At 40.6% G+C, this 23,217-nt stretch overlaps 1 protein-coding gene across 3 annotated transcripts in view; it reads left to right on the top strand.

Annotated features, from left to right (window-relative positions):
• The window catches only part of LOC145440223 (NACHT, LRR and PYD domains-containing protein 3-like), a 74,437-nt gene that overhangs the window by 9,652 nt on the left and 41,568 nt on the right, over positions 1–23,217 (top strand). For all 3 annotated transcript variants that reach the window (XM_080317797.1, XM_080317795.1, XM_080317796.1), the window contains exons 3-4: positions 11,834–13,285; positions 14,697–15,001. In XM_080317797.1, coding sequence (XP_080173923.1) covers positions 11,914–13,285; positions 14,697–15,001 — 1,677 coding nt within the window. In that variant the 5' untranslated portion in view covers positions 11,834–11,913. The remainder of the gene's footprint in view (positions 1–11,833; positions 13,286–14,696; positions 15,002–23,217) is intronic.

The following is a 23,217-nucleotide window of genomic DNA, read 5'->3' as shown; positions in this document are numbered from 1 at the left end:
TGACCTTTTTTTTAGTCAATTGATCACCAAGTGGGAAAAATTCACCGGTTTTTTAGAATTCTTCTCCGGTTTTGCAAGTCTCAAATTTCTGAAAAAGTGCCCTCTTTTTAGATTTCCAAAATATGGTAAGCCTAAATTTGCGTGGCGGGCTGCCTAACTGGATGCGAATAGACTCTGTGACCAAATACTATTTTATTCAAATCCAATTTTTTTTGACGGCAATACCTCCGCTTCTACTGGTCGGAATTGAAGCAAATTTGAAGAACATAGTTTTTATAGACAACCTAATACTTTCATGGGGTGAACAGAAAATTTTCAAATTTTTCGTTATTTATTTTTGTATAGTAAATAGAAACTTTCCTCTCCCGTAGCAAGGCGGCTACTAGTTGGAATTGAACCAAATTTGGTGTGTAGGCTTAAGTTAGGTAACCTAACAATTTTATTAAGTAGCCAGTACGATTTGAGAAAAATAGTCATGTTTGAAGACACCTAATGAACAGGGGTGTACGAGTTTTGAGCAAACCTTAAAAGGGTGTACCACGTCGAAAAAGGTTGAAGAGCACTGCTTTAACTGAAACGCCAAGGTTGTAACAGTACTTAAGATCATCGGAGCAGGGATGTCACTGGGATATTTCGGAAAACCCCAGATTTGGACACTAAATAAATCCAGATTCTATATTTACTCAAATTTATATGCGATAGCTGCAAAACTGGAATCTGACAGTCATTAATTACAATCATACAGTAATAGAAGTAAGTTTTAGCCCGTGCTTGATATTGTAATCCCCACGGTTCATACAATAAATATGGCTCGGTTAATACTGCAAATCACACAAAAATATGTTGTTTTCTGCTCGACGCATTGCTTTGAAATAATGAGTGCGCGCGTCAATACTCAAATCAATGCCATTCCCCATATCCAGGCCGTGTTATTTTTGGCATATGCCAAAACTGCCAAAAATAACTTATTTTTGGCATTTTTCGATTTTTATTTTTGGCAGTTTTGGCATCGTCCTCTAAATAGATAGTTTTAGCCTCGAATTAGTCACAAAAACGCTTTATTTGGGCTAGTTTGTCAAAAGACACCACAAAATGTGCAGCATCCACGTATAATCAGCGCCAATAAAACAATAATAAGAAGAGACTCTTTGGGGTACAGAACTTTAATATACATTTTAATAATATATTCATATTAAAACCCGAAGCTTTTCGAGCTGACACTTCTCAAGGGCAATCGTCAGCAAATAGAGAATTTCAAAAACATGCATCTAGCTACATTGCATACAACCAATTATGACGTCATAGAAACAAACAACATGAAATACAGGCAAACCGCGAGCGCAGCTAGTGGACAATTTTTAGATTCACTACAAATTCCTTCTGCTGACACAAGCGCGGTCGGTGGATTTTAATATAAGTCGATTCCAGTGCAGACAGATGGAAATTAGTGCGGCCTCTACCTAATATCGAAAATCTTTCATCGCGATAGTTTTTAGCGCAAGTTGCATTCTCAGCCAAATGCTTGCCGATGGCAGAGTTCATAGCCATGGCCTGATTACGTTCTAGTATTCGGAGATCAGTTACGGCTGCGTCTTCGCGAGAGTCCAATATGCGTGATCTAATAACGCTAGGGACATGTTGTTTGATGCGTTCCTGCAAGCGCTGAGTTGTTCTTCCCACGTACCGACAATCACAGTGGCACTTGAAATCATAGACTATATTGCTTTGTTGAAAAGCAGGAAGAACATCTTTGCGCGTTGCAGGAAGCAATTGTTTGGTGGTAAACACAACATTAGTTTTTACGTTATCGTAACAGCGATTTACAGCAGAAATCAATTGTTTTTCAAACCGGGAAGAGATGGGGCCCAGCCACGGCAAATGTATATATACATTTTCCTCAGACCGTGTGTTCGTGTTTTGTGATTTGTTGGGATTGAAATTACTGAGTTTTCTGTCCACAGAACTTTTGATGATGTGTTCGGGGTAGCCGTTATCGATTAGAATTTTGCGGATATATTCTAGCTCCGCGTTTAATTTTACATCCGAACAAATCATCAAGGCTCTGTGCACCAATGTGCCAATCAAATTTAGTTTACGGCGATTCGGGCTAAAAGAATTCCAGCGTATGTAATGCCCTGTAAACGTTGGCTTCCGGTAAACCGAAGTGACAAAGCTAACACCCCGTTTTTCCACCAGAACGTCTAAGAATGGTAACGAGTTAGCACGCTCTTTTTCAAATGTGAATTTTAAAGACGAGTGTAGAGAATTCAAGTTAACGAAGAAATCATCGAACTACGTCTCATTTTGACAGATAACGAAGGTGTCGTCGACATAGCGACGGTACATGAATGGAGGCTTGGTTTCATCTGCGGCGAAAAGTCTGTTTTCATGGAATCCCACAAATATATGTTTCTCGGTTCTTATGATATCGTAAGCCTCTTCACGAACGTGCCGCTGAAGGAGACCATTGATATCTGTGCGGACGCGCTATATGGTGGTGGTGATTTAGCACCACCTTCCTTCTCGCGTAAAGTGTTCGTTGAACTTCTTAATACGGCTACTTGCTCTGTTGAGTTTAGTTTTAACGATACCATCTACATGCAAACCGACGGTGTAGCTATGGGTAGCCCTCTTGGCCCGATTTTAGCCAATATATTTGTGGGATTCCATGAAAACAGACTTTTCGCCGCAGATGAAACCAAGCCTCCATTCATGTACCGTCGCTATGTCGACGACACCTTCGTTATCTGTCAAAATGAGACGGAGTTCGATGATTTCTTCGTTAACTTGAATTCTCTACACTCGTCTTTAAAATTCACATTTGAAAAAGAGCGTGCTAACTCGTTACCATTCTTAGACGTTCTGGTGGAAAAACGGGGTGTTAGCTTTGTCACTTCGGTTTACCGGAAGCCAACGTTTACAGGGCATTACATACGCTGGAATTCTTTTAGCCCGAATCGCCGTAAACTAAATTTGATTGGCACATTGGTGCATAGAGCCTTGATGATTTGTTCGGATGTAAAATTAAACGCGGAGCTAGAATATATCCGCAAAATTCTAATCGATAACGGCTACCCCGAACACATCATCAAAAGTTCTGTGGACAGAAAACTCAGTAATTTCAATCCCAACAAATCACAAAACACGAACACACGGTCTGAGGAAAATGTATATATACATTTGCCGTGGCTGGGCCCCATCTCTTCCCGGTTTGAAAAACAATTGATTTCTGCTGTAAATCGCTGTTACGATAACGTAAAAACTAATGTTGTGTTTACCACCAAACAATTGCTTCCTGCAACGCGCAAAGATGTTCTTCCTGCTTTTCAACAAAGCAATATAGTCTATGATTTCAAGTGCCACTGTGATTGTCGGTACGTGGGAAGAACAACTCAGCGCTTGCAGGAACGCATCAAACAACATGTCCCTAGCGTTATTAGATCACGCATATTGGACTCTCGCGAAGACGCAGCCGTAACTGATCTCCGAATACTAGAACGTAATCAGGCCATGGCTATGAACTCTGCCATCGGCAAGCATTTGGCTGAGAATGCAACTTGCGCTAAAAACTATCGCGATGAAAGATTTTTGATATTAGGTAGAGGCCGCACTAATTTCCATCTGTCTGCACTGGAATCGACTTATATTAAAATCCACCGACCGCGCTTGTGTCAGCAGAAGGAATTTGTAGTGAATCTAAAAATTGTCCACTAGCTGCGCTCGCGGTTTGCCTGTATTTCATGTTGTTTGTTTCTATGACGTCATAATTGGTTGTATGCAATGTAGCTAGATGCATGTTTTTGAAATTCTCTATTTGCTGACGATTGCCCTTGAGAAGTGTCAGCTCGAAAAGCTTCGGGTTTTAATATGAATATATTATTAAAATGAATAATAAGAAGAAAAAACCTAACGATTTCATAGGTTAATAATACCAAACGAAACCACAAAATGTGCAGTATCCATCGGAATCGGTGCCAATAAGCAAAAAAAGAAAGAAAAGCCTAACAAACACGCTCAACAGCTGATTGTTACAGAGCTTCAAAATCTTTGAAGGGCCGAACCGGCTTCCATTCATCATGAAAAGAGATCACTTCGCCAGTGCCATCGATCTCATCGCGGAAAGAATTTTCTTCCCGATCCTTTTCCAGGAGTTTCCTGTGTTGTCTCTCAACTAGAGCCCGACCGATATTGGATTTTTGAGCCGATACCGATAAGACCGATATCCAGTACCTCCACCGATAACCCCGATATATTCAGCCGATATTCAAAAGATATGGAATCTAGCTCAAGGCCCAATTTTAACAACTCAAGAGCATTTATTTCAACAGCTTTACAGCCATTGATATGCTTGAACATGAAAGAAATGATCTAGGGGCTATAAAAATATATCAAAAGCACCAATCCAGCAGTTGCAGATTACAGTTCACGAAGCACAATTTCTCGGCTCTTTCTCCAAGGAATGAACTTCTGTGGTCTTCCATAAATGATGTATATAGTACTAAACATAGTGAGCAGTCTTTCACTTGGTACCATAGTTAGTGGCACAGCAAGAATTGGAAATCTTTCTTCATTTCGGTTCCACCGCTCCCTTACAGGGGATCTTTCCTTCATTGGTTTCACCAAATATTGATAATAATATTGATATTCTTCTGGCAGTGCACCTGGAGCCTTCGGCACATCAGTAACAAATAGCTGAAGAGAATATGCAAAACAACTGAAATTGTCCACGTCTGCAACTGCTTCACCCATCCACCTTGGGCCTCCCTTGAGGCCTTGACCATGACCAGCATTCAAACAATCAATATTTTACGCTCTTTTGTCAGAATTGGCCTATGTCATCACGGAATTAAAAATTTTCGTATCAATTATTGGCTTTACTCCACGTTTGCTTGATTTTCTTGCCCTCTATGCTCGCATATTTCCTATCATGGTGGTCCCGAAGCCTTCGGGCCGAAGGCCTCAGTCAGACGACTTCATACATTACTGGTAGCTCTGTTGGTACCGAGCCAATAGCACTATCTTCCGAGAAATGTTTCGACGAGACGCTTTTCTCTATCATCGTGAGGGTCAGTCCAGCATGATTGATGTTCTCATTTCTCTTATTGATTGAAATCTTCTGCAGACAACCATCCAATCCACCCAGCTGCTCTCTGTCTTTGGTGATCGATTACTGCAGGGGGATTCCCACAAAGTCAGTGGGGCATAACGGTGGTTAGTAATCCATAATATTTTTCAGATAGGCACGCCTACTGCCTGTATGGAGTATGCACTATGTGCAGCTTGGCCATTTATTTTTTATAATTTACCGCCCTCACGTCTTCTATCGACTTCTCTGACTCCCTGCCACCATGTTGTGACGTCACGAAAATGGCCGATATTTTTTTACCTTCAACGGCCGATACCGATATTTCTCTCCAAGCGTGATATCGACTCGATATTATCGGCCAGCCGATAATCGGTCGGGCTCTACTCTCAACACATTCTATTTAGTAGCCCGACTATCATTTCTCCTTCAGTCTACCGATATATTTTCGGAGGACTTTTGTCACTTCAAGTGGCTTTAATATTACCAACTCGCATGGAAAAGTCCTGGGAAGGTTAGCTTGTTTAAAAACATTGACGCAACAAGACTGTCTGGCAAAACGAGACTATCCAGCTCAGAAATAGCCAGACAGTTTGTTGCGTCACAATGTTCAACTCGATCACAATGCACAAATCGTGGTTGATTTGGGGGGTTCCAGTTCCATGAGCAGAATATAATATATATTTCAATAATCAGTACTGCGGCAGCTTCTCATTGATACCAGTTTCATCAAATTTAGCGCTCAACAAGCCGGTCAAAAATGGTCGAAAAATTACCTTTGGACAAATGGAAAGTATGACGTAAACCAAATGCAGTCATCCGTTCAATTTCACTGTGCTTTCACCCCTAATGGATGGGCTCGACCCAGATTAAGAAACCTGCCTTTCACAAACGCTCTTCTCGCTTGTAACGCAGTCCTGTTAACACAACACCATGAAAGAAATACACTATTTGGCAGGCTGTGTTATTTTTGGCATATGCCAAAAATTGCTTATTTTTGGCATTTTCAAATTTTTATTTTTGGCAGTTTTGGCATCTGGCACCTGAAATGCCAAAAATAACACGGCCTGCCCATATCTGTTGGTGATTTTCGGACATCTCCCGTGACCTGAGCAGATCGAAAGAAGCTCTTGATTGATAATCCTGGGACAATGTGACAGGCATTAATATAATATTTATTCGCAGTAAAACTGGTAAATACACACATAATCCGGGGAGCAACCTGCCTCCAAAGGAAAATGGCGAGATTGGAGTAATTAAAATAATTTAAAATTTCAGTATTGCAGTCAAATTGTTGTTGTCATTATTATATCTTTATTCACAGTAGAACTGGCAAATACACACATAATCCGGGGAGCAACCTGCCTCCAAAGGAAAATGGCGAGATTGGAGTAATTAAAATAATTTAAAATTTCAGTATTGCAGTCAAATTGTTGTTGTCATTATTATATCTTTATTCACAGTAGAACTGGCAAATACACACATAATCCGGGGAGCAACCTGCCCCCAAAGGAAAATGGCGAGATTGGAGTAATTTTTAAAAATTTCAGTATACATTCACATTGTTGTACCTATGCAATACATGGAGAAGTCGGATTACAGAATGGCAGTAGATGAAGAATTGGCACGGGTTACAGAGCAGAGGTAGAGATGATTGAAAATGAAGAATCGAAATTACCGAAAGTATGCTGTGATTCACAAGTGTAATTTTAGTCCAGTGGTGCATTCAAGGCCTTCCGAAGAATATGCACATTGTACAGTGCCCAATAACGTGATCTTTTGAATCATGTCGAAGCGAACGTTACCCGGAATCTATTGGACGTGTTTCATGAGTATTTTGCTTATTATGGAGAAATGTGGCGCTTTCAACCATTGATGGTTATTTGCACCACGCTCAGTATATATTCAATATGACGATCGGAAAAATAAACTGCCGGATCATGAATATGACAGCTCAGCACACAGTCAACTTTGGAAACGAGATTACTACCTTAAACTTCTGAAACTTGGAGCAGTGTTAAATACCACCATCACGACATAACAAATCAAGTTTCAAGAATTATCATCTAGCGAAACATCGTCAAAATCGACTTATACCAGCAAAAGTCGATTCAACACATAGGACGGTAATAGAATTCAGGTATATATACCATTGTTACATCACACTGTCAGTTGCCCCGCTTGCTCGGTAATTTGATGAATAGGAGAGATTAGTTCATCGTTTCGTTATTGTGAGCCGCTTTGAGAGAACTGACAGTTGTTGTTTATGGCATTCATGGTGTTTGTCGACTACTATCGTGGGGTTGGGACTTCGGGATCAAATTTGAAATCCGGGATCGGGATTTCCCGGGATTAGAGAAGTAGTAGAATACACAAGCTACACAAACAACATTTATTCCTTGTAACAATGTAGCAAAAACATGAGAGCATTAAGAGTGTCGTCGTTTAGACGAGGGGTCTCAAACTAAAATTTGCTGGCGGGCCAATTTCGTAGTTTCTGATGACGCGGCGGGCCGCAGCATCAAATAGGGGTTAAATATTTATTTCCAAGTAGGCCTTATTAGACGGAACTTGCAGACCGGCCTTCCATACACATTGTAAAAATGTGATTCATTATTGTAATATTCACGTTTGCCACGAAAAAGTCATGCGTATTAATATTTTATTAAAAATATTCTTGTGCATGGCATAATTCGGCGGAATAATGAGTTATAGACAGTTAGACACCATGCGAGATGACAAATGCATCATGTCATCATGAAGGCTGTCGCGTTATAATTTCGCAGCTAGCGGGCATTTGGTATGTCATTGCGATCCAGGTTTTTGGAGTGGTTTTAGAGTGAATTTTAAGTTCTCACATTCGAAATAAGATATTTTCCAGTTAAATATTGTTGAATACTTGAAAATGCAAAATGCCGACGCGGGCCGCGTGTTTGAGACCATTGTTTTAGACAATCAGCCGAGTTTGTGACACTGCTTTATTACCAAAATAAGAGATATGGCGATACGTAAGCCTTGGTAGATACTGCTTACAAATCTTGGGACTTCATTGGGATTAATACCCGGATCGTGATTGCATCAAATCCCGGGATCCTGGGATCGGGATTTCCCGGGGTCCCAACGATACTACTATGATCATTTACACCAGGCCAATTTTCTTCATTTCTGTTACGTATCTGCCGACTTGAAGAACGGCCCACTCTGAGACACCGCTTGCACGGATAAGATGGCGAAAAGTAGCCCAGATAAACCTCCAACAATTAGATAGGAATTCTGGAGTCGACCTCGGTTTGACTCGAGCCCAGAACAGACAGTGAAATCTTGTTATGAGCGCTACCGGGGCAAGCCCTGACTAGGCATTTGCAAAGCGAAAACACTGAAGATAATTCGATTTTCGTAGAGACTTCGCTATATATGGACATTTACAAGCGAAAGCACAAAAAGAATGCGATTTTCGCCGTGATTTCGGTATATATTGGTTGCTGAGCGTCTATAAATGGTAAATCATTGTTATTGAACAGAATTTTAGGTGGGGCAATGCCCCAGTTGCCCTATAGGACATGCCGCCACTGATTAATATCTAGTAGACTTCAGGTCAGAAGATGCTATTTATTGTCCAACGGTTGGCGAAGCTAGGTCGAACTTGGTATTGATTGTCTGACGGTTGGCGAAGTAGGCGATTACAGCCAATCATAATTTCCCGATGTAGCAACGGCAATTCTGAGTCTTGATTGCGTACTTATTTATTGGACATAGCAGAACGGAGCCACGTGCCGATCGATATCGTAGCTCTACTCGGCAACCCCTCCACCATTGTACCAGTGATTGAATATGTTTTTTTAACCGAGAGGCAGCTTTAATCTAGTAGTTTAATAGAGAATATAGACTAACGATATTTAGGTTTGGTGCAAAAGGCCATAGTTGCTAAGCACCATAACCCCCCATATACATACATACATTGCGTACTTCCTTATTTTATATCCACTTCATCAAATTTAGCGTCTTCCATCGATTTCTTGCTGTATCACTTAGGTCGGTGAAAACTCTATCTATGTAATCGGATAAATCGATTTCTTGTCTTCTAGAATCCTGGCTTTTTGATATTGGGAGCGCTGAAAATCGCGTCCGCTCTACTCGACTGACTTACTACTTCTCATAAGGCTGTAAATATGTAGGCTACATCGTTAAATGATCAAGCGTAAAAACATTTAAGTGACAATTTTATGATGAAATTCAAAGGTACAAAACGAAACTTGCAGAACGAGTGTTTCGAATACTGCAATATCTGATTTTGATTTGCTTCTTTTGAACATGATACTGATCTGATTGTGAACATGAGACTCACCTTATCGTGAACACGAGACTGTCCTTATGGTGAATATGACGGATGTTCTTGTGAACATAGCAACTGACTTTACTTTGAAAACGATTCTTAACAAACCGAAACTGATCTATTGTCGCATACAAACAGAGGGGGTCAGTAACGAAGTACTTCTACTTTTTCGAAGTACTCAAGTAATTTTCCTCTATTTCTGGTACTTACTCAAGGAGATCTGATTTTCGCTACTTCTACTTCTACTTAGTAATATTCTGTGATCTACTTACTTACTTTTCGCTATTTTCAGTTTGTCAAGTAGAAATTGTTCAATCTTTCAATCAGGAAGATAGCCTGAGAAATTTCGGAGCTGTTTTCACGGAGCATCAACATTTAATTTTCACAAAAGATGAGTAAAGCCAAGAATTTTCGGCGCGCTTCGCGCGCAGTGGATACGGAGTAGCCAGTTTGATTCCATGAAAGTATCGGTGACTATAATTTAGGTCGCGGGGTGGCGTGGTTCCGTTTACACCACACTGTCGCCCTTCGCCCATATGACATAATTCATCACAGTATGGCTGATCATAACGTATGAAGCTGATGTTTCGCAATCTAGCAATTACTTGTCATATCGTAATCTAGCATGTCCATGGCGTGTCCTAATCTGGAAACGTGGACTCTGACTTTTTTTAGTTTTAGAGCTGTGTTAGCACACCACTTTTAAAACTTTCGGGACTAAAGGCATGAAATTCATGTTCCACTTTTAGAAGTAGTATTTCACTTTTAATTTCCCCAGTATCATATAGTTTGAGTTATAATTAATACCAGTTCTTTTGTCTGGATAACATACATGTTGAAGTATAAAAGCATGTGTAGTAATGCCTTTAGTTTCCGGAAATAAAGCTACACAATATGGCATTTTCACGGTCCCGCATATTTTTTATTAACGTTTACTAATCGCGCAGAGTGCTTACACCGTATCCTATACAACTTCTCCGTATTGCTCTTCGACTAGACTACGGGCCTTATAATATGGGGGATGGCTCCGTACCATGCTATTTTCTGAAACATGCTATTCGAGAAAACAGAGGATTAGTATCGCATTTCCATATCAATACTATCATGATGTGGATGCATGCTTATGCTATCGAAAATTGGATACATGTTGGTATGCATCAATATGAATCAAGCTAGTCACCTTTCGCATAGGTCAATTTGCACCTTTTAACAATCCATGTGAACGAATTAGGATAGTTTTCACAACTACTTACTTACTTGAGTACTTTTAAAGTCAGTCAATTCTACGTTTACTTCAAGTAGTTTTAGATTGCTTATGGAAGAAGTATGTCTACTCGTACTTGCGTAGATTTTTTCGTTGCTAGTTCTACTTGAGTAGCTTTCTTGACAACTTTGACCACCTCTGTATACAAAATACGGATAGTGCGCACTGCGCACATAAGCTGGAGAGCGCAAAATAATTTTCAGTTAAATATATTGTCAAAAATAAACCATATGCAATGGTAGCAGGTAGATATACATATTTCAGCGATTTTACTGCCCAATACCTTCTATTACCCGACTTGAGCTTGGTTCAAAGGTATACCGGGCTATAAGCATAATCACAAACCAATGGCTCGGATCGCACGCCATTCAAACTTGGCACTTCTTCCAGGGACAAAGAGTTTTTTTCTATGGCTCAGAGGTGTTCGGCAAGCGAATAATTACATTGAATACAACTGGGCATTCTACAAAATGTGTCCTAATTGAGTATGTTCTTGCTCAGTCTACTTCGGCGTAGTAAGCCACTTCGATTTAAATCCTTGTTTCTTACATTCAAAAGACATATTACAGGCCTACATGGCATATGACATGATCTTATAAGCAAATATTTTAATTCTACTTAACTGTGTGCCTTTGCCTTTCAATGCAATCTGCATATATGCTTGACAGACAGACAGACAATAATAGCATCAGTTACCAGCTACACGCATTCCGCAGTTACTCTTAAGTCAGATAATATCTTCTGATCGGTGCAACGTTGGGTATCAGCCAAAATCTAGCATCGGTATATGGATGGTACGACGCAGCTATGACATTTAAAATATTATTATAATTAGGATTATTGCCGTTGTTGGAACTTGGAGATATCAGAAAAAATTATTCTCATTCTGAGTTAAAGAAAGATCCTTTCTCTCAGGTGGCTGGTGTAAAATGACCAATATAGTCGAAACCTCATGAATATCAAACAAACATGAATTGAATTGAATCTTTACATAACAGATTCCGCTTTTGACGTCTTGACTTGGTAATCTGAAATTTGATCAGATATATCGGTTGAATCCTGAAGCATGCATTTTAAACCATCCCCCGTAAAGGAAGTAGGCTAATCTTTACAAAGTTTCGATGTTTACGCATTCGAACTCTCATTTCTGCAGGCATAGAGTACGAGAAATTAATTGCGATTGTAAACGACAATACCCGGCAAGATACGGCAAGTGGAGTTTGTGAAGACTTCATGAATGAAAGTCTTCATGAGCCAGATTTCGAAGTTTACCCGCAGATGAAAGAAGTCAGCGTCGACGACTATTACAAAGGCGGACACTACGTAGCACATTCTCCAGACGCATCAACCCATCGTGACGCGGGAAACAAAGGTTTCCGAAATCAGTTGACAAAGGAGGTCGGATTTTACCATCAACACGGCAATGACGGCAAATCCATCACAATAGAAGAGGTAATCTCGTCAATATCCAAGCCGGAGAAATTAGCTCCAAATGATGTAGTTGGTGTCACTGCCATCGTCTCTTCTGCAGGCTCTGGCAAAACTACTCTCGCACGTAGAATAGCTCGAAAAGCTCTTGAAATTCATCCTGCAGAAGTGAATAATGAAGATGCCTCATTCTCCAAACCGAAACTAAGAATGACTCATTACATTGAGTTGAAGGAAATGAAAGAAGAGGACTCCATCAAAGCTTCCAAGTTTTTATTCGGTGGTCTTTTCGAACATGAATCTGAAGAGATTCAAACATTCAAATGGTTAATCGAGCATCAATCTGAAGCTGTAATAATTTTTGACGGGCTTGACCAAGCAATGTGGGATTTTGTTGAAAATAAAATCAAACCTTATCAGATAGCAACTACATCTAGCATCATGTACAATATCTTGGCTCGCAACATCCTTCGTCACGTGAAAATAATTGTGACTTCAAGGGAATTTAAAATCTCCGAGCTACCAGCGTTGGCTCGACCCAGCAGCATAATCACATTAACTGGTTTCACACATTACGACGCTCATAAACTGTTCACGTATTTAATCAAAGAAAATCCTGGAGAGGAAATTTGGAAAGTAATTGAAACTACTTCACCGCGATTATTTCAGCTAGTATCGGTGCCAATTTTCCTAATTCTCGTAGCAGTTGTGATGGGGAGGGATCCACGTAAAACTCCCCCATCTACAGTGACGGAGCTGTACAACAGGATCGTATCGGTGCTTCAGAGCGTGAATAACATCCGAAATCACAAGCAAATCTTGTCGATAATCAACAAATTAAAGGCAATGGCGTTTCATGGAATAGAAGACGGTAGAGTTGTATTCGACGAATCCGATTTGACGCAATTTGGACTTTCTGCTGCGGAAGTTCAAGATTTGATGACGAAAGTTCCAGGCAATAATATCCTCAGCCGTCACTTGATGGAAGGAGACTTTAGATTTTTCTTCTGCCATCAAAGCATGCAAGAGTTTCTAGCAGCTAGTTTTGTCTCAGAAATGGATTTGCAAGAGTTCGTCCGCTTCAATGACAGACATCTGCATGAAAAGCAGTGGTCCGTAGTTCGAAGATTCGCCACTGGCGTTGTTTACATGAAATATTCAAATGACCTTCACCGGGGTGAGTTTTGTAAGGATAATTGCCGCAACATAGATGGATTGAAATCGTTTAATATCGAGTTTAAATGTGATTATTACGTTCAATGGCAAACCAAACGTTTGCGTTACTTTCGCTTTATCAGCTGATGAAGGAGCAGCGCTCCAAAAGCTCGTGTAACTATAATAAAGTTATAATCATACACACGTACGTTAAACAGGGTGTGGAAGCTATCAAGGTCTTACGTGTATACCCTCCGCTATCGGCACAACAACTTATTATATTACGTATCATAGAGGCTATATTCTAGCAACAACTTTATTCGCAAACAATAGAATTGACAAAATACGACGATTTGCTGGAGGAATACAGTTATAAACCGCTAAAGCAGTGGCTCTAAAGACGATACAAGTTGGTATATTCCTGTGATCGCTTTATTTCAGTCGTAATCCGGCCCTAGCGCTGTGAATGTGATTTAAGGAATACAAGAGATTGAAGTGTAAATGCGACGTTGGAATTTGGTTCATTCCCACTAAATCACAATTCGGATTGCTCTGGCGGCCGGAGGACTTGTGAGTCAGAAAGTGTTACCGCAGTGCGACCGCAAGTGTTTGGATTCTACTTGTTACCTGCATATAACGGTTTTGCATTGGAGTTTTTGCTTCTGTAAATAACTGGTTTTGGTCCATTTTGTGTAAAACTCTGAACTGAATGCACACTTTTTTGTTTCCCGTAAGTAGGTGTAAATGGCAGTGACTTGTTCCTAATGGTGATTGGAGTGAAACCAGTTGTGAGATTATTTCATGCAACTGCAACATTCGTTAGAAATGTGCTGAATAATACAGTCAATTGCAGGCTGGATGAAATCGTCTGGCGGCCGGATGCGGCCCGCGGGCCACACATATGTTTGACACCCATGGCCTACGTCGTTGTCTAATCACTAATGTATGATGATGATAGGGTGTTATTGTATTGTATAACTTGTTCAGGAGGTAATAGCTGTAACAACGGGATAAGCTTATATTCTCCTACAAGTCCTCGTCGAAATTGTTGGGAAAGCGACGAAAGATATTTGGGGTTGTTGTAGCAATTGCTTGTTACAGTTGATGTTTAAAAAGTCAGAAACTAAGCATGTATTCAGCCTTGTGGCATCATGTGCCCTAAGTCTTCGTGTATAGCGTACGTACATTGATATATTGCTTTACTGAAATATGGTGATGCAATTAGCAATATTGTGTCACGGGCGTCATAGGTTCACATTTGCTTTCACACAGAACCTTTCATAAGAATTCGCGCTCACACGAACGAGAACCTTCTAGCGGTTCGCATCATCCATTATAACTAGTGTAGCAATAGACTCATTGTGAAAGAGGAATAAACTGTCTCTTTCTACTTACAGCTACGTTATCTAACGATATTGCTTATTGCCTGACAGTCTCAGATCAGGCAAGGAAGCAACAAGTTCTCGCTCAGTCAATTCGTTCGCAACTGGAGAAGAATTGGGACAAACTGGGCTGCATGGAACTGTATACAGCAATTTATGAGTCAGATGATGACTATCTAACGAAAGATCTTTCGGTAATCAATGTATCTCACATCTCGCTGAGTCATGATGAAGCTCATATCGTTGGATCGATCGCAGCAAGAAATGAGTGTCTCGAATCTTTAGATTTAGCAGACTGCAGTATCGACGACGAGCTCTTTATTACGATTACGAATTGTCTGAAGGATCGCATTCATGTGAGTTTTATGGTCAACTATATGTATTTAATGTGTGCTAACGCAAGAAAACTATACAAAGGGTTATCCAATGTGTTTTGCAATGACAAACTCTCTAAATCCCACTATTTGATCGTATGACATTGACATGGAATGAATTGTGAAAGAAATGCTATGGAGCAGTGGTCTCAATAGTCACCGCCGCGAACCCAATCGGGTTTGAGAGGGCACATGAAAAAGAAATTGTGATCTTGAACTACATTCGGATATCGAGTACTATTGTAGTTGTACCATTGGTCAAGCATAGGTTGAGGCCTGCATTTTTCGCATAAGATTGTTCTTGACGAATGACTTTTGAGAAGCCATATTTGGTAGCAGGACCGAAACACCGCTTCGTTAAGTGCCCAAAACGTTGGTCATGGGGCCCCATAGGGTGATAAACCAAACTTCTGGTGGGCTTAACCCACGTCAGGATGTACGTTTTTGCCGCTAGTTATCAGCGAGATCTGTTGTGCTGTTGTTTTGTGTGTCAGCTTATTTCGGCTAAACGCGCCATTCGCGAAAAATTTATGTAATTCATGATTGAATCGGTGAATATTATCAGGAATTGCATATATATTGCCACCAATTTTTTATCCTCTCTCTGCTCACGTAATCAGATTTACCAGTAGAGCTGAATGAGGCGTCTTAGAAAATCTAGGGCCCGTAAATAATAATTAAACAGCTTCGGGGGCACCCGTTGATATATTGACTTCGTCACATGATGTTTTTTCGTGACCTCCAGTCTGCTATGACAAAAGATATTAAAATCGCCCAAACGTACTAAACTAAAAGACCCAGACGATTTCAAATTGGTATTTCTTCACTGGCCAATAATTTTTCCTTACGGGATGGCATTTGTAATCTGGGGTTCAGATTACCAGTACAGTAACACAGGCCGGGTTACCATATTTCCTCTTTTAGGAGGATTTGAAAGTGTCCTCGGAATAATCTCAAATGTCCACTTTTTTGAGAATTTGTCCTATTTTTTAAAATTTTGGTTAAATGTATGTAAAAATTCGACTGAGATATGGGAAATCAGTACTCAGGTAACGGTCCGGCGTGTCTTTCGGGAGATGAGTCAGAGAGCCAGACAGATGACGTTTTTTAGTCAACCGACGGAAAATTCATAAAAAGTGGGAGTCGGAAAAATGACCTTTTTTAGGTAATCAACTACCAACTCGGATGAAATCTACTAATTTTCCGGTATTGTAAGTCTGAATTTTTTTAAAAATGTGTTCACTTTTCAGATTCCCAAAATAAGGTAACCCTAAGTAACATTCGGCGCCAGCCATTTAGCAATTAAACATATATGTATGCATATATATCGAAATATTCGGTCAGCAAAAGAACAGTCCTTTTCGGGCAATATTTTCGGAGTCGCAAGTTACATGGCTTGGTGTGTCGTGGCGCGGTAATGGCTGACGGCGAAATGCCTATTTCTATTAATAATGTTTATTTTTTCTTGGGGAAGGGTACCCCCAAATCAAAGATATTCGGGAACATTAAATCGCGCCTGGCGCGGAAATATTTTTAAAAAGTTGCATAAATTTTCCCAAAAAAAATTTGGGGCCCATTTGGGGGTTCGGGGTGCGGCAGTTACGGTCCTGTTTGGTTTCCAACAACATCAACATAAACAGTGCATAGTAAGTAATCATAATCGTTATCGATTAAATTTGAAAGATTTTAAAGTAAATTCAAAGTAATCGTAAGCGATCGAACTATTGATTTGTATATGATGACTGCTTATTTTTACATCGCAGGCAAAGGTCCTTGTCGCCATCAATTGCGCCCAAACAGTCTCTTAAATCCCTATGTAGTCGCTTAGTCGGTAGATGTTCGATCTGTAATGTGCTAGTATGAGTGAGAAAACATCCGCTCTAGGTGGCTGCGTAGCCAGCCAAAATAGAGAGGGCTTAGGGTTACGAACATGCGTAAATGCTGAATTGCTGATGATGAATCGATTACAATTACGACAAACACCCACTTACCGTTAGACATAGGAATCGGTCGGACACTTCTTCGTCCAGTGCAGCAGATACGATGACCATCGAACATCTCTTGAAAGAGTCGCCGATTTTAGGCATCTGTTTTGCAATTGACAGTTTTTTTTTACAAGTAACGGAATTTGTAAATACCAAAGGACGAGCCATCTGATTGTTTGACAATATGAGCTACATAATGGTCCCTTGAGTCATGGTGTGAAATGACCCCGTAATCGGTGGTCCAATGTTCCTTCATCCGACCAACCACTTACCGCTCGACTTTCGGTCGCAATGAGCGAGTCCGGCTGTGTTGACAATTAGCGATACCGCGATCTCCCGTGCTGCATGCGCAACATACTCATACTCACCAATATGTGCGTCCGCGCATCAGATTACAAAGCATGAGCAGATTTCAGTCATCCTATATCGCGAATAACTGATTACGCAGCCATGGCGAAGGCGAACTATTTGCACGAATCAAAATGTCCAATCTGTTCTGTAAGTACACCGATTTCCGATTATTCACACCTTTCTCATATTTTGATAACTTGAGGCTGCCACACATCTTCCGTTCATTATGTTTTGGTATTAGCACAAATCACTTACTCCCTTGGGAGTCTCTTCACAGCAATGCTGCATATTCGAATTGATTAGAAGGATATTTACCGTATTAACTGAAGTTAGTAGAGTGAAGGCAATAGTGAGCGGATATTTAACAAGCTTAACACAAAATATACCTGGCTGAACGACATCTGTTTCGCGGCGGTACCGTACGCTTATTTAACATACTAAAGCGCCATGTTTTGTAAGTCGCAGTTCCTTCATTGCATCGGCTATTCCAGTGCTTTTCGACCTGTGTGACGGTTCGCGCTTGTGCGAATGACAAATATTTCAGTGTGAATGACGGTGCGAATAGTGCGAATGAAAATCATGAATAATTGTTAATTTTTCTGACGTGGAATAATTCAAATAAACATCAGTTCCATTGCGGTCAATGTCCCTCAAATTTCAACGACTACTTCACCTCGGAGACAAAAGCGCACAAGTAGGCTACAGCACACGTGCATCAACGAAGAACAACTACCATATGATCAGGACTGAATACAAGAAAGCGTATTGCTCTATCAAGTATGCCGGACCCCAATTGTGAAACAGCATCTCACCGGCTATCCGACAGTCGTCGAGCATGTCCGCATTCAAGTCGAAATACAAGCAATTTCTTCTAAATGAATACTAGCCAGTCTTCTGGACTACCGGGCCACGACCTAACTTCGATCTCGCCCTCCGCCACATGCCCCTTCATTTTGTTGCTTGCGTATTATATTTTCTGCATTACTTTTCATTCAGTATGCATGTCTCTTATTTACTTCGCCTAGGCTAAGGTGGGTGTCTGATCTTAAAGGCTACTCCAAGTTGTTTCGACACCTTCCTATCTTTTCATTGTATCGCAGTCTTGTGATGTTTTGAAACGATGAAAATATAAATATAAACCTGATTGATTGATTGAATTCAAGGACTGTGTAACTTTTGTAGTTGCGGCGCAATTGTGTAAACTTGTTTAGCTTACGACCAGAGGTGGTCAAAGTAGTCAAGAAATCTACTCAAGTACGAGTAGAAGTACTCCTTCCATAAGCCACCTAAAACTACTTGAAGTAAAAGTAGAATTGAGTGACTTTAAATCTACTCAAGTAAGTAAGTAGTTTTGAAAGCAGTCTTAATTCGTTCACATGGACTGTCAAAAGCTGCAACTTGAGCTATGCGGAAGGTGCAGAGAGCTTGATTCGTATTGATGCATACCAGGAGGTATCAATTTTCGACAGAATAAGCATTCTTTCGCATCATGGGGGGCAAATAATAGTATTGATACAAAACTGCGACAATAACCCTTTGTTTACTAGAAGACCCCTTTTTTGAGAATATCATGGCATGGCGCCCTACCCCATGTTATAAGGCCTCAAGTTTAGGCAAAGAGAAATACGGAGAAGTTGTATCGGATACGGTTTCAACACTTTACCCGATTAGTATACGTTAAAAACAAATATTATGGATTGTAAAAGTTACATTTAGTGTAACTTCATTTTCGGAAAATACTACGCTTGTTTTTATGCTTCAACATGTATGTTCTGCAGCCAAAATAACTGAAGGTATTCAGAACTCTAAGTGTGATAGGCTGCTCGAAATTGAAAGTGAAATACAAAGATTACTTCTAAAAAGCGGAAAATATATTTCAAGTCTTTTGTCCATAAAGCTTCAAAGGTGATCTGCTAAAACAGGTGTAACGTTTAAAGAAACGTTTTCCAGATTAGCAGGACACGTCATGGGCTGCTAATTACGAAATGATAGGGAATTGCTAGATTGCGAAACGGTAGTTTCAAACGTTATGGTGGGCCATATTTACTGTGATGAAATATTTGATATGGGCGACAATACGATGAGAGCGGAACCAAGCAATCCGGTAGCTAAATTATATTCACTGATACTTTTGTACAAACATATTTGTCACCCCATAACTAAGTAGTACTGTGCGCGCAGCGCAAAACAATTTCTGGGCTTTACTTGACTTTTATGAATATTAAATGTTGGTACTCCGTGAAAACAGCCCCAAAATCCCTCAGGCTATCTTTCGTATTGGGGGATTAAACTACTTCTACTTGACGAACTGAAAATAGCGAAAAGTAAGTAAGTAGATCGCAAAATATTATGAAGTAGAAGTAGAAGTACAGAAAATCAGATCTACTTGAGTAAGTACCAGAAGTAGAGGAAAACTACTTGAGTACTTCAAAAAAGTAGAAGTACTTCGTTACTGACCACCTCTGCTTACGACGCACCACTAATCGTAGATCTCACAAACCGTAGCGAGTTAATACTTTCGAACTATAATTTTTACGTAACCAAAAGCCTGGTGTGGAAGCTGGTGTAGTGGCATACATCAGTATTCAGTATATCAGCCCATCCGAGCCCGCGACAAGCTGGAAAATGACGTCCAATTGACTTTCTGCTTTCTTTCGCTAAACAATCATGATAATTTTGTGATAACTTTTCGATAAGAGCGAACCACGAGGATGGCAGTAAATATCATCATTACAGACTAACGTTTGCAAGTTACTGTAACGCAAATTTTTACCCCTTCAAGTGGTATTAAAGTATGGACCGCAAATGGTATAATGGTATAATAACACGGTGTCAGAGCTATCTCTTAATATGCATGTAATAATTGGGGATTTTATTGCAAAGCATCCTACGATAGTTTTTACATATCCAAAGTCAATGTGTTGGGTACTGTAGCCAATAAGAGAGACACGCAGAAAATATGGCTTTATCATGAGAAACCTGGGGAAATTCAGAATCAATCTACACCGTTCTACGTGCAACTTGAGATTCTTATTCCTTACACTTGACAGACACCAGTCCAACACACACAGCATAGTATATTACAGCGGACCTGTTCATACAGCGAGCGACGTATCGTACTACTACGAGAGGAGCCAGAATCAAACCAATTCTACCCGAGTATCAAAACATTAACTCGAACGTACACGAGAAACCAGAACACTTTTAATATGAGTCATTCTCACTCATGCAGGGAGACTAGTGATTAGCTATCAAAGTTCCAGAATATTCCGAATACAGCGAATACACAATATGTACAATATATACAACAGTTTAGCAATATCTCATGTAACACGAAAATCATCATTTTCAGCACTTCTTCTCTTGAGACAATTTTAAACGTTCATCACAACAGCAATGATCTACACCAGGGGCGGGCAACATACGGCCCGCGAAGGGATTTTGTCCGGCCCGCGGACAGTTTTCCGTCTTACATCATAATGTGGCCCGCGGTCCGTCTTCCGAGATTCCCTACTAATGGCTTACATACGTCAAATTTTAGTGACTGTATGTTATTATACACGTGTAAGCGCCGCGAGCCAGGGTGGTGCTTACGCGCAAGTTAGTCGAAGCGAGAAGACTTGCATTATCTGCATTTACGATGAAATCAACCCTTATGTCATTTGTGGTAATCATGGTGTTTGTCGACTACAGTGGTAATTTACACTAGGCCGATATTTCTTATTTTTGATTCCGTAACCGTCGACTTGTAGCACGGCACACTTCTCGGCATTTTTAAGACACCGCTTATGGCAGGGGTCGCCAACTCGAAACGGGTCGCGGGCCACTAAAAATTTCGTAGAGGCCGCAGGCCGCATGAATTCAATATCGAGATAGAATAGGCCACACAGTTGAACAACCGCGCTATATCTCGTCACCTACTAAACCCTAAAGAATTGATATCTTGGTGAATTTGGGGTACCGGGCTTATCGAACGCCTTGAAATCTTAATTAAGGATTGCACCGTGCATTGATTCGTCAGAGGGAAGCAGATACGGTGGTGCCTGTATGACAATGCTGTTCTCAAATCCATATTGTCTTCGTCATTATTGGCGAGAAATGCTTTGAAGTTATATTGCTTTCATTAAAATACATTCATTAAATACGATTTATTCCTTGTATATGAGGATTAATGGGCGAATAATGCATCGATTCAGCAACCCGGCCCACCAAGTATTTAATTTTCCTATATTCGGCCCGCCGACTGGAGAAGTTGCCCGCCCCTGATCTACACCAATCTTAACTCTCAAGTAACAGCAGGTTGTCGACGTAACGGCTTTGTCAAAATATCGGCAAGTTCATCTTGAGTTGACGCGTAACGAACCTCAATTCCATCTGCATCGACAGGAGATTTGACCAACTCGCACACTTTCAAATCACACATTGATTTCATTTCTTTAGGTGCAGAATTTCTCAATAAATCAGAATGCTCGGAGTTCAATACATCTTTCAGACTTTTTGACTCTGCCACGTGCACATCAGTAGCAGGTAGCCAACTGCATGCGACAATAATGAGACTGAAGGTTCAACTTCAACTCCAACTTCAACTTGTTCAACAGTCTGTCGCAAACTTTCATTGCATGTACGTCTCGGTGGACGGCTGACCATCATTCAAACAATTCTGCAATTTCTTCTTCGTTTTCACTTTTCTCATCATCACGTACTTCCTGCTCGTCATCCATTCCAGGATAGATGAAACTCGATACAGGCAATTCAGGCGGAGCTTCAGCCACTTAACCTTCTTGACCAAGTCGTGTTTCATCGACACGAACATCACGTTGTATAATCACTTCTCGTCCAACGTGGCCAATATGACGAGGCCACAACTCGGCTGAAACGTCTCCAGCCAGACAAGTAACATTCAAAAATTCCCCAACAGTATCAATCGGCAAAACAAACGCTTTATCGTCATTATTACACCTCATGCAACCATTGACAATTCGGAAGACACTCCATCTGAACCACGCCTTATTTGAGAATCATTCGCTGACCCCGTATCATCGACTCTACTTGCAAATGTCATAACGGATGGTTTATCAACTTCTTTCTCAAAAGTCAAAACCAAGAACACATTTAACCTTGTTCGCATTATTATCAACTTCAAGAGAGCGACGCTCCATTTCGACGGGACGTAACAAAGGCTCCGACGTGTCTTTTTCAGTACAAGGACGAAAGTCCAGCACCTACAAATTGTTCCCGATACTGCCAGTAGCAACATTGTGCCCAGCAACTCTATCAAAAATCCGAATACAATCCGAATTAAAAGCGACTGCATATTTCGGATTGGCAACAGCAGCTGTTACGGAAAACAGTGTTGTCAACAAGTAGGGAACATAAAGTGTGTTTTGTAAATCGGCAATACCAGTTCTCTTTCCATTTTTATACATGACCATACGAAGGGTCCCAATACCCTCAGCATAGAAGACTTCACCATCACCCAATTCGATTTCCGCACGAAAAGGTCTCAGTGCAATAAGCATATCCGAATTGTAACTGATATGACTGGTTGCACCACTATCACAGATAACAGACAGGAAATAGACTGTCTGTGTCGAGACAGGAAAATAGACGGAAGCATCAGATATTGCTTACTCACACGAAAACGATCGCTATTACCACGATGTGGCATACCCAGATTTCTACTTTCCACGGGTAAAACAGCAGACGAGTAAAACAGCGAATGTCTCTCTCCTACACGGGACGATATATTATCTGAGAAATTATCACTTCCACACTCAGCATAATGAGCAGTCCGACGCTTAAACGTTCTCTGCCTTCACCAGAAACACTTCCACGCCCGTAATAACCACGAGGCTCGAATTC

This window comes from Botryllus schlosseri, chromosome 6 (genome assembly GCF_051294905.1).
Source record: "Botryllus schlosseri isolate E-star chromosome 6, Bs_hap1, whole genome shotgun sequence".
Taxonomy (NCBI): Eukaryota; Metazoa; Chordata; class Ascidiacea; order Stolidobranchia; family Styelidae; genus Botryllus; species Botryllus schlosseri.
This window is presented reverse-complemented; position numbering and strand designations above follow the sequence as displayed.